Below are 13,345 nucleotides of genomic sequence, written 5' to 3'. Positions count from 1 at the left end.
TCACTTTCTGTAGACATGCTCCCTTACAGAGCTTCCATGACAACTGATCTCCTGCTCCTAGAGAAGTGAGTGTCCCTTCGCAAGGGCCCTGCAACGTAGGAGATGTTCATAAACTGTGGGATTAAACTCACTAAAGAGATGAATATTCAAAGTCTTAAACTTTAAAAATACAGAAAACAAGAAGGAAGAAAAAACTACCTATAAAACTGTACCTTAGTGGAAACCACAATCAACATTTGTCTTCTAGTCATTTTGCAGCATCTATAGCATTATTATTTAACTAATTCCTTGTAGTTAAACATTTAGGGTATTTCCAATTTTGTTTTATTGTATTACAGATAACATTCCTAAGAACATCCATATATAAACCTTCATCTAATTATTACTAGAAATGGAATTACTGAGTCAAAGGTATGAACACTTTTAAAGCTCTTAAAAAACTCCCCGAATGCTCTATAGAAAGGCTGCATCATTTTATACTTCCACAGCAGTTTGAGATTATCTATCTTATGCTATCAGTTCTGGCCCTAAAGATTCTCTTTACCAATCTTAAACAGTTTCCTGTTCTAAACAGTACATCCGTGATTATTATTGATACAGAACATCTGATCCATATACTGTTTTTCTGTTGATGTTTTCTGTCTGGTGATTCTTTTGTGTGTGTGGCAGAAGGGATTGTCTGAATTCATTTTTAATGACTAAGTGCCTAAAACTATGACTTACATTCTCAAAAATGAAAAGTGGGCATGATGAAAGGTAAAATGCCAAATTAATTCTCTCTGCAAAATAGACTCCAGTAGAAAACCTTTATTTTTACTAAAACAATCTATTTTTTGGTATATATATATATATGGCTGAACTTAATATGTCTTACTTAATAATGAAAACATGTTTAGAAGAGATGGCAGTTTAATTCTAACCCCTGAAGGGCAGCACTTTATTCATGTCTGTGTCCACAGCCATCAGCCTCCTAGCTGCACAGAGCAAGAGACCCAATAAATATTTGTTGACTAATAAGTGAAAAAAACTTTTCTGAGTTTAAGTAAAACTATTCCTACTAGATCTTTCATCTTTTTGGTACCAATATAAAGAAATAATACTTGAAAATACTCCAATGACAGATCCTAGACACTGCAATTTCCATGCCTCTGCTGTAATCAAAGGCAGAACCCAAGGACTGGAGGGCGGGTGGTCCTGTCCAAACGCCCACAGAGACATGTGGTCCATGCCAAAATGGTCCTTGGTATTCAAATCCAGTCCGAATCCTGACCCACCTAGGCTACTGAGGCAGGAAGGATTACTATTGGCAATACAGCCACAACAGTTCTTAGATCAACAAAACACAATAGCATTTCTTGTGGATTAATCCTGTAAACCAAAAGTGATAATAAACGTTACAGGCTATGTGACCTCAGGGACATTTTTTGAGTTTGGACATCTCCAGATAGGACTGAATGTCTGGCAAAATGCCCCAGTGGAGTAACTGAGTCCTGCACCTTGAAGAGGTTCTGTGGACACAAGTGACGGACTGCCCTGCCTGAAGCCTGAGCAGAGCTGGGTGGAATGTCACAGTAACAAGCTAAAGTCGGTTACAATCAGTGCCCTCTTGTTTTTGATGACACATGTCACAACTGTGCCACTGTTCAAAATGAGAACCACTTAAAGGACATCCATGGATTCCAGAGCAAACCCACGAGGGTTTCTGGAACCCAGGGCCCTGCCCTCTGAGGAACTCCCCTTGTGCCCTCTTTCCTGCCTCCCCGCCCTCCATTCTCTCTTCTTTCCCCTCGTGTCTTCATACAGCCACTTCCGGTCATCCTAAACTGTCCCCATCTCTTCAGTGGGGGCTGGCCCTCTCACACTGTCCTTACTCATTGCTCACTTGTGAGAACAAGCTTCCCCTTAACAGTGTTTGCTGTGCTGCTACATGTGCTCAGTAAGTAAGAACTTTGCTATTTTAAAGTAACGGTTTTTATAGACCACTCACCTCAAGGAGAGGAGTCATTCAGAAAGGAATGAGTAATAACCCTTCTAAAATGAGTGACATTAAGAACAGAGCTCAGGATGTTTTCAATCCTCTGTGAGCCCCAAATTAAATGAACAGTAAATATGTTTCCCTGGCCGGAAATAACATCTCAAAAAGGAGAACGCTTTCCCATCAGGAAATCTTTTGAGATCTTGATGTAACTGATGATAGCTGACATTTACCTATTTCAGAGTGGCCTCCTCATTAGTCTCTTTGCTACTACTGCTAATTGTGCTGCACCTTCAACCCCAAACTCCAAGCACACTAACAGAGAAGCTCCTAAAAGCACGAATCTTATCACATCATCCATCCTCTCTGGCTCCCTACTATGCCATGAAGAAGTCCTTGTCTTTGGCACAGTACTCAGAGTCCTTCATAACCTAGCACTTGCCTCTCTCTTGTGCCCCGCCTTTGGGTGTGCATGCACCAAAGGGCTACTCAGACCAACCAGGCTGGTGGCTGCCTTTGTACCTGTCAAAACATTTACCATCGACTAAAGCACCACTGGCCTGCTTTCTCTTTTAGATAATCAACTCTTAAAGGACAAGAAACTTGTCCTACTTATCTCTCTGCATTTCTATCTCTGGACATTGTGCTAAAATATAATAAATATGAGAAGAATAAAGAGTTGCTATGAACTGCTTAGAGGTAGGAACTACCTCTTTTCTATAATTATCATCTGTCATAGTGCCAGGAATATCAGAAGCCAAATAAGGGTTTTCTTTGAGCATGCTTTGTTTGAATACGCTTGCTTTCTTTCACTGATTAATTGTGCCGGCCTGCTGTGTGCTAAGTACCATATTTGATTAGAACTTTCGCTATTAAGGAAGTGATGTAAAACATACACAGATATAATATATACTAGAATCATTTCCAGTCATCACACATCAGTGGACTGATTTCATCTGTATGTTACAGATCTTAATTTACATGGAGAATCTTGAAATTTTACTCAGTTTTAGTGACATCTCATTTTGGAAATGGAAATAGATTTGATTAATAGGTCAGCTTTAGAATTCAAGAGGGAATAAATAGTGCAATAAGAAAAAGATAATTTAAAAGGCAAAAAAGTACAATTAGTGAATGTGTCCTAAGATTTAGGGTGTCCAAATCTGTAGGTCAAGAGACCGAAACTGTAGCAAAAGTATACAAAAAAAGATGTTATAAAATAAAACAGGCAGTTTATTCTAAAACTCAAAACAAAGCTAATGGAAGACTATATAATCTAACAGCGGTAACTTCCATGGAAAAGATGGAGAGACACTCAGAATTTATTCTGTCTTATTTACAGATTGCCTGTAGATTTTAAGATGCAGTACTGTATTAAAATAGAAATGGACCCAAACTTCCCTCCCCCAAAATATAAATTTTACAGTCGACAGGAAAAGCCCATGTGACTGAGAATGGCATTACATACCTAAAGAGTTTGGGAGGCAAGATACTAAATCGTGTTTTATCCAAAATTTTCCTGATTTTGTTTCTTCCACCTGAAACAGTATTTGCTTTTACTTTCTTATGTCCCTTCTCCTGTGGCATCTGCTCAATATCTCCTGGTACATCCTGGATTGAATGGCGATTACTTCTTTTTTCAGCAATTTTGGGAATATGAGGAACACCAGATTTTTCTTGTTCAGTCCTACTAAGCAGCTCTTTGAATACTGTGGAAATAAACAAACAGTCATTTCTTCAGATTAGAGAGTTTTTATATAAACAAATTTTAAGGAAAATAAGTCACATACTCTCACTTGGCCGTTCACAGCCTTATTAATGAAATTTATAGCCATCCTTGATCAGTTCTACCCACCTTTCTTTTCAATTTTTATACCTGACTATACTCCTGATATTGTCCAGAAGTGATTAAAAAGATAAAAGCAGCTGAGGAAAACGGAAAGGAAGTAGACAGACTACCAGCATGTTTGAGAAGTTCAGGGGTGCCTATTTAGGAAATAAGCAAAATAACTGCTAATCAACTCAGATTTTATTAAAACATGTACTTAGATTCTATTATTTAGCTTATTTCTAATGATAAGATGAGATGAAATGAGATATACTCTTATCAGGCTCAGTTTTGCAAAATTTAGCCATTTAAAAAATGGGAAGAGCTTTGCTTGACCTGTTTTTACCAGAAATAAATAGTACTATATTTACTAACATATGACAATTTCCTCCATGTCACGTGCATAAGACTTATGTCACTCAGTAAAAATAAAGCAACTAATAAACATTCACTACAGTGGTCTGAAGTATAAAAAAACAAAATATCCTTAGAGAACTTTCTATCAACCCTAAGTCTGTGAGTTATTTCATCCTTAAGGAGGATGCAAGTGCATTACTGGACTTGCCTGCCTAGCAACCTGTTTGCCTAGAAGCAATTTTTCCCCTTGTGAGAGGAGCTGTATCTCCCTGGAATCAGGCAAAAGAAAGATATATCTGTATAAGGCTAAATATCTAGAAGCTGTTACTCATTTTCCAGTTAGAAAAGCCTACCACGTTTTTACATTAAAGCAATGACGTGGAAAAGATGTTTTAGTTGCCATTGTTTTAAATGTCTGTTCTTAAATAAGACAGATAACGACTAGAGAAAAAAAACACTAAAAAGAGAAATGCTAAGTAGAAGGCAATTTTCTAAACACCGGCGGTGGTGCCTGCAGGGTCTTCAGGAGAGGAGGGCGCTGGTGGCGTGCTTGTGAACGGCTGGCCGCAGCCCCACGAGATGCGGCACCTCAGCTCATGAGCAGGCGCGGCCTGAGCAGCAGTGTGTGTAAACGTGCCCACTGAAACCCCAGCCACAGAGAACTGCAATCCTCTGTTATTTGGGGGGGGACCAGTCAGTTTTCCACAACATCAAGGACTAACAAGTAAGATTCAAATGGACAATGCCTTAAGAATTGACACATTATAACCATATACAGTTTGGTTTTCAGTTGTAAAACTGGGCCATTTTGAAAGTTCCAACCAGAATGATTTCACATTACCAAAGCATGTTGCAAGCTCATGAAAAGCACATTTTCTGCTTTCAAAATAATGGAAACCTTTAGGAGTCACCTTTCAAAGATCCTCTGCTTGATTAAAATACAAGAAATTCCTTTCAGTTTCTATTTCTAAATTTCACTTTATTTTAAGCCATGTGGTAAAGAGAGAAATGCTTTTTTGAGCTAAAATCAAGATATCCATCCATTTAAGAAACACTTACTGGCCTACAAACACATGTCAGGCACTGTACCAGGTGCCGGCTGAGGGCTGCTGTTGTGGCACACAGTCAGACTGAGGTAGAGAGAGCACGCCGGGGCAGAGAACACATGGGAGGGACTAAAGCAGCAGGGAAGGGAAAATCTTCCCTAATTAAGTCACTCTGTAAGAAGAGGTCAAGAAGGTGAGTACCTTTAAACTAGGCAACGGAAGGGAGGGAGGAACTATTCTAGGTAGAGGAAATCTCTAGTCCAAAGGCCATGTGGTAAAAGGAAATGTTCAAGAAATGAAGACAACTAGAGACCAAGGTAGAAAAGTGGCCTGATAATGCTTTGGTGAGGTGTTTGAATTTTCTGTTAAGAGCAGCAGATCTCCGGAAGAGCAGCAGTTATCCCTGGCTGTGCTGTGTATTAAGGCGACTCCAATAGTGTACAAAGTAGTTTATATCTTCGCTGGACTTGAGTATATAATTATAAGTAAAAATCTGTGGAGCTTCTGATTTGTAGATAAAGAAGAGAAATGACTGTGTTGAATTAAAAAATATTAGTTAAGGACAAACATGAACAGATGGTGAGTAAATGTAACTATAATACAACACCATTAAAGAGTAATATTAGATATAACATGCAGGTCAGAAACGAGAATCAATAAAAGTTTAACACATTTGGGGGTGGGGGTGGGGGTGGGTGTGTGTGTGTGTGTGTGTGTGTGTGTACGTACACGTACGTACACACAAATAAAAAAGTCAAAGGACAAATAACTTGGGGAAAATATTTATAACCTTAAGATAACAGGACATTCAAATGAATCGAGATGAATAGCTCAATATAAAAATGGACAAATAAAAAGACCATTTGTAAATAGGAAAGATTCAGAGATGTATAAAGGAGCTCAGCCACGCTCATTGTTCAGAGCACGCCGCAGCAGCAGCAGCATCCACGAAGCCGATCCCGCCCACTGTGGAGGCCGTCTCACACACTGATGGAGGGCGGGCAGCGGGCAGACAGGGGCAAACGTTTGGAAAGTAAAATTCTCTAGCAATTGTCAGAGTAATTTCACTTTGAGAAATGTATAGGTGTCGATATAAGCATGAAACATTAAGTACAAAGAATTTTCATTACATCACTATCAAAAGCAAAACTGATAATAAGCTAAAACATCCATCTGCATGACATCAGCTCAAGAGATAACGGCAATGCAATGACATTCTATGCATTCTATACAAGAGGTCAACCTGTATGAAGTGATGTGGGAAGGTGCAGGAAGGACACTTCACATTGTGTGCTTCCATGGTGTATCTTTCTTCAGTGTTTTAATTATCAAAACATATCCCCATATTACTTGCATGCAAAAAATTTAAATGCTAATAATAAATTAACGGGGGTGGGGGGGTGGTTTAAAAGATGCTAGAAAGTTGTGAAAACCAAGAGGAAGCGAAGAACTAAAAAGTCCCAGAGCAGGAAGCGGGTGACTGGGAATCTGGGAGGGCTGTGAGCAGTGCCCTAGAAACAGGAACCGAGCCCAGCCCAAAAGCAGAGTCACTTTTTGCCATGGGCATCTCTATTAGTAGTAGGGTTGCATCCATCAGATCAATTTTACTGTCTCCCAAGGTCCATGTTGTTAAACACTGTATTATACTATTTTTGTATTTTTATACATAATACTTCATACCAGTTAGTAATTATTATGTGTCAGGTTCAAAAGTTAAAGTTATAAGAACCCTATGAAATAGAGACTAAATAATTTGGTCGTGGTGCCAGAGCAAGCTCTGCTGTTATATTTTTCAAAATCAGAATCCTCTTAGTTTAACCCAGAAGTTGATGGCTCTAGATACAAGTTCTAAGGTCCAGGAAATCCAAAATCTGGCAAAGCTTATTTATTTGTTGCTTAATATAATATTAGAAATTGTGAATAGACAGTTGTTTACCAGACTTCACATGATATAATTCAGTAAAAGGAACTCAAGTGAAATGAGGAAAAATAACACGTTTCATTTTTCATTATGACTAAGCGCAGCATTAAGAGGGGCCAAAGAGGGAAAAACAGAACACACTTCCTTTTCCATAGGCAGAGCTTTTGAATTTAATTCTTATTTCTTAAATTTCAACCTAAATGACTTAGAGGAATTTTCCCCCCTACTTTGTAAGGACTCAAATTTTCTTTGATAGGTTTCTATTGTTATACCATTGCCATCCTCAGAATTTCAAGACAAATCTAATGTTATTCAATTAAACCGAACTACAAGAAGTTGTTCCTAAGTGTTTTGTTGTTTTTTTTTTAAAGTAGATTAAGTTAAAAGTACAGGCTTAGTCCTTCGCTCAAATATAAACAGGATCAAGACACACTTCAGGCACAATAACCAGTATTTTTACATAAAAGTAGAGTATGTTATTATTAAAAATGTGTAATTTACCGCTTAATTATGTCAATGTTTTACTCAATTTATATCCATGAAACAGTCGATTTGGCATTCGTGTTATTATTTCAGAAAACCAGCTAAAACAGTAGAAGCAGACTGATTTGTTGATTGGCACATTGTGGTGGGTGGGTGGGGGAGCCTAATTCTGACTTGGAAGTTTCATTCAGGTCATTTTAAGTCTCACTCAGTATCTTCCACAAGTAAGCACAGTACATGATAGCTACTCAGTGGGCATTTTATAAATGACTGACTGAATATAGTTGTACATGTGTTTTAAAATGTACTAAGATATCAAAATAATAATTAAATACAAATAATAAAAATTAAAATTCTAGAATATATAATATTATATATCAACACCAAAGATCCTAAAAATGTTCAAGCAGCTTACATATAAACATGTTTACATTTTACTTGTTTTCATTGTAATGACTCTTCTGTTTTCCATTACAAAAAATAAAGCAAGCAGGCTTAGAGTTTTTTCAGCAAAACTTACCAAAAATGTTGGTCTTTACAGTAAGTGCAAGGTGAGTATTATTCCTTAAAATTTCAAGGGCCTTCACAAATGTAATATTCTCAAAGTTTTGTCCATTTACTTCCATTATCTTCAGAAAAGTATTTAAAAAATACAAATTAAGACAAAAACAATATGGTTACCTCTAAAACTTTAAATATTAAAAAAAAAAAAAAAAGAATGAAACTTGAATAAAATGTACCTCTAAGTGAACAATGATTATCTCTGTGAGAAGTGGGATTACTGTTTAACTTTATCTACATAGTATTTCTATAAATCTCTACTATAAACATTTTTTTAAAAGTTCATTCCCTCTGAGATCATCGTAGGGAAATTTAAAAATAACACAGGTTATAGGAAGAAAAAATTTTAATCATGTCATCAGCTCATAAAAATTATTGCCTGTGTGCATACAAATTTTAAACTTTCTGAGTGCAAATTTATTGCTTTTTTGTACTCGAAATACTTTTAATAACATTTCCTGCCATTGACTGAATCTGGCAGTCCAAAAGCAACCAGCACCAAGTGCAGTTTGGTTCTTCTTCCATGTGACACCGCTGACCCTTCAAAGAAGGGCTTCCCAAACTTGCAGTACCTCAAAATCGCACAGGAAGCTTACTTTAAAAGTACTATTAATAATTCCAATGAAAAAGAATAAAGAGATAAACACAATGAGTAAAAAAGCAGCAGCACAGAGGACAGATCTACGGGGCTGACTGAGATTCCAAAAAGATTTAAAAGAAAAAGTGTGAGAAACAAAATTTAGGAAAAGAAAAAAAATAACAGAGATAAAATTCCCAGAGTTGAAAAAGTCTTGTCTACATACTGAACTGGATTATCTGGTACATTTAAAAAAAGAAAAAGAAGAAGAAGAAGAATAAATACAGAGATTTTTAAACATATCATGAAAATTTTGAATTCCAAGGACAGAAAACAAGAAACTACAAGCATCATTGCAAGGGGGTGGGGTGGGGACCAAAGGTGCCTAGAAAAGAAAAATAAAGATTGGTCTGGACTTATCTTGAGCAACAAACACCAAGATGATGTGATATTTATTCATGTTTAAAAGTTCTAGGGGAAAAATAACTGTGATCAAGAGTTTTATACTCCAGTGAACAAAAGCATTATCAGTCATACAATGACACATAAAACTAACAGCACCCACTTGTCCTTTTTGAAAAAAGTACCAGAAGGCACTGTGAGAAGAATCAAAATAATGGAAACATGGCATAGATGAAATGCAGGTGATCGATGCAATCCTTGAATTAGGTGTATGTCTAAATAACTACGTAATAAATTTGTAAAACTTTTTATAAAAAATGTTAAAAATGACAATATTCTAGATCTAAAATCTCAGATAATTTCAACAATAATTGGGAGGGCTGAAGGAAGAAGTAAAAGCATGATAAATCTCCTTCTTCTTTCAAGAATGAAATCATTGAATTTCAGTGTTTTTCTATAAAGAATGAGATTCTTTAATGTGTTTACAATAAAATCCTGGAACAATAAATATACTGATTTCATGATCCTAAGCACTAGATATTCTTAGTAAGTAAGGCCCAGAAACTTTTTTAAAAAAGCTTCCTAAAGGAAAAGAGGGGATCATAACTTGATACCAGAGTTTCCTAACCCCCTGCATTACTGACTGGGCTGGATGACTCTGTTGTGGGGGCTGCCCTGCTGGGGGTGCTGCAGGCTGCATAGCAGCAATCCTGGCCTCTGTCCACTAGATGCTAGTATTAATCCCCAAGTCACGGCAACTGAAAATGTCTCCAGGCATTGCCAAACGTCCCCTGGGGGGCAAAGTCACCCCTGGCTGAGATCCACTGTTCTGAGGTATAGAACAACTTCTAATGTGACTGCCTCACCATTTTTAAAAATAATAGTATGATTCAGTTAAAAGTAAAATAAAGCCACATTCTAAATTAGTGAGTGAACTAACAAAAATTTCAAATGAGAAAAAGCAAGCTTCCCAGGTATTTCAGCTAGATTTGGGAAACCGTGCTTTGCCGTACAGGAGAATTGTCTAGAGAGCTTTGTTAAAAATCACATTCCCAGGCTTCATCTCTGGAGAATGCGATTAGTATGATTAATAGGACTGGTGAGAGCCTAGGAATTGCATTTCTTAGTAATAAGGTTGTGGGTAATCACATTTTAATACATTACTCTACAGTTTCCTAATGCCTATAGGGAGAGAATAAATACCTACCAACTTTCTTCCAGTCTCTTCTTTTTCCTAGTCTCCTACCTGGCTCCCTGCTTATGAATGTAGTTGTTAACGTAGGAACATTATTTAAGCTGAAACCATCGTTTATGGTCATCTCAGGGTACTTACATTAGAGGCTGCTATGAGTGGAAGGGTGCTAACTCACAGTGGCCAGGCACAGAGCTTCCTAACCCCTGGAGGACGGGCAGGACCCTTCCAAAAGGTGTCGTGCTGCCAGTGCCCAGACGGCCACCCTGTTTCTGGCCATGTTCTAGCAAACTTCACATTAAAAGTTACAGATAAATGGCAAATAATATTGTAAAAATAAGCCATTTAAAATACTATATCTAAAAAAGAAGCTCTAACAGTATTTCCTTCAATTGATCATGCTTATGTAAAGAACTCCCAGGTGAGAAAAAAGCAGCAGGCATATCACTTAGAGGAAGACTCTAACTTAAGTGGTTGGTCATTCACTTACCTCAGAGATTTTCAACCTGTGTGCTGCAAGAATGTTTAAAACATGCCATATCTGACTATTTAGTCAGGGGCAATGACCTCTTTTCTCTTAGATTGTCAAATAAAAAAATGACAAAAGTCACACAAAAATAGTCACCCAGTGTGAAGAAATCTAAGTTACACCTACTTTCTTTTTGTCAGACTGACAAAAACTGTATTTTTCTGGTGTGCTGCAGAATTTTAGTAATTAATTTACGTGTGCCATGAGATGGAGCAGCTGAAAATCGCTGACTTACCTGATCCCCACGTTTCAGTCCGGCGTCAGCAGCTTTGCTACCAGGTTCTACTCCTTCGACAAAAATACCAAATCCCTTCTCACTCCCTCCATTAAGGCTGAAATGCAGAGGGGACTCCCGGGAGGCCTTCTGCAGCACAACCTGTCTCCACTTGGCCTTTGCAGCACACGCGATATTCAATAACCGGAGATGACCATTCATTTTCTAGAAAGCAGAAAAGAGGAAAGTGTATACAGATGCTTGTATCTACTCTTACAGGCTTTTAAAAAATCACCTAGAATTATTAGAATTAGAGCTATATTTGAAATACAGAGTTAAGAACATGTAAGCTGGGTAAATAAAACTGAAGGGAGAGAACTTCCACCCCAGAGCACTCCCAAGAATCTCTCATTATGAAAACTTCTAGATAATCACAGGCTAGAAAAGATTTCAAAGTGATGTCTCATTTAGAGGGGAATGACAAGAAAATTACTCCTCATTTCCTTAACTTTCCCTAATATATACTGTTTTATCTTTTGTATCTCCTGGCTGTTATATAAAATCCAAATCTTCTTTAAACCTTTATTTAAAGCCTTCAAGGACATGAACCACCTTTCCAAATATTGTTTATTATTCAAAGATGCATTAATGTCTCCAACTCTTCAAGGAATGCTATTCCTGTATTATTTTAGATCTTCCTTAAACTTAGTAATATTCTAATTTCCAAGTTCTAACACACTTTAATGTTCAACTACTCTAAAATAGTGTAATATGTATAAACCTTATGTCCATAACAAGAAGTTAAAGGTTAAAGTAGAATTCCATAAATGATTGATGACTAGCTGATTACTTAAAAAAAAATTCCCGTGACTTCAGGGCTGCTTCTACTTCCCATGAGCCCTGTGCGTATCTACACAGCCAGCGCTAGAAGACTGGCTGATGGCGGCCTCTGCGACCTCCAATCAAGTTCCCAGTTCCGTTCCTTCTCCCCACTTTGCATACAACAAATGTGATGCTCAAAAGGCTGCAGGAACCAAGCAGTAGGAAAAGGGACAAAAATCTGCCATTTTCCCCATCTTTATACAACTCAATTCACTTATACTTTATGAATAATATCAGTAATTCTTGAGCATTTGCTATGTGCCAGGTTTTGTTCTCAGACTGTTACATTCATTAGCTCATTATAATCCTCCTGACATTCCCAAGAAACTAGCAACTACTATCTATAAAATAAGACAACTGAAGCACAGAAGTTTAGGCAACTTGTCCAAATTCACATATATCAAGTGATGGGTTTGGGGTGTTAATTCAGGCAGTGATTCCTTAGCTGTATTAGTCTTTACTTGCTATAATTGCACTTGCTTGAAGCAGACCACCCAGCTGCAGTTCAAACTTTTATATCTAGCAGGGAGAATAAAATGGATTTATAAACAGCTGCTGTTAAAGTTAAGAGGACCTTGACATGACTATCTTAGGTGATGGATATTTAGAATAAGTGAAATCATATGCAAAAGGGAGACCTAGAAAGTCCAATGTAGATATGATGTGTAAGATAGGCTTTGAAGTTTCAAATAGCAAGACTGGAAGAAGACAATTCTATCCTGAGAGAACTGGGAGAGAACACGAAGTAACCTGGTTGGCTACGACGACGGGTGCACATGAAAAGGTCAACCATACAGCTGAGGGACCTGAATACGGGTGATGAATTATTTTGGTAAAAAATACTTTGGTTTACTGACGGAGAGAGTAATATTCACCTCACTTGTGATTTAAAAACAATCTGTTGGCCACAAAGGATGGACTAGAAGGAAGAAAAGACTAGAACTAAAATTAGGAGGCTGTTATAACAGATTGGGCATAAGGAAATGAAGCCCTAAACTGGGAAGTGGTGAAGAAGCAATGGCTGAGCAAGAGACCATGGGAAACAGGTGTATGCCTAAACCAGTATCCAGGGGACTTTAGCAGCTGACCAGACATCCTGGCCAGGGAATTCAAGTAAGAGAGGGACCGCACATTCACCACAGTGCATAAGTCTGGGTGGCTGGGAGAAAACATTATCACTGATCTTGGAGCAGAAACAGAAGAGTCAGGAGGAAGCATGATGTTTATTTGGGCTGGAGGGGCAGAGGATGAGAGGAGGAATAAAACATGGATTTGGAAGTTCTCAGAACAGACATTCAAAACAGAGGGGAAGATGAAACCTGTTCTGAATTGCTGTTCTTGGAGAGAGTGGGGGAGGAATCCCTAAACTCTAAAAAAA

At 37.7% G+C, this 13,345-nt stretch overlaps 1 protein-coding gene across 2 annotated transcripts in view; it reads right to left on the bottom strand.

Annotated features, from left to right (window-relative positions):
* RAPGEF6 (Rap guanine nucleotide exchange factor 6) overlaps positions 1 to 13,345 on the bottom strand; it is a 183,540-nt gene that overhangs the window by 49,360 nt on the left and 120,835 nt on the right. For both annotated transcript variants that reach the window (XM_054568500.1, XM_054568502.1), the window contains exons 14-16: positions 11,107 to 11,310; positions 8,131 to 8,239; positions 3,444 to 3,684 (exon numbers count right to left, since the gene is read on the bottom strand). In XM_054568500.1, coding sequence (XP_054424475.1) covers positions 3,444 to 3,684; positions 8,131 to 8,239; positions 11,107 to 11,310 — 554 coding nt within the window. The remainder of the gene's footprint in view (positions 1 to 3,443; positions 3,685 to 8,130; positions 8,240 to 11,106; positions 11,311 to 13,345) is intronic.

The sequence above is a fragment of the Pteronotus mesoamericanus genome, unplaced genomic scaffold (assembly GCF_021234165.1).
Source record: "Pteronotus mesoamericanus isolate MK-2021 breed Mesoamerican mustached bat unplaced genomic scaffold, CSHL_Meso_final contig_2, whole genome shotgun sequence".
NCBI lineage: Eukaryota > Metazoa > Chordata > Mammalia > Chiroptera > Mormoopidae > Pteronotus > Pteronotus mesoamericanus.
Note: the sequence above shows the minus strand (reverse complement) of the source record. Positions and strands in the feature narration are given on the sequence as shown.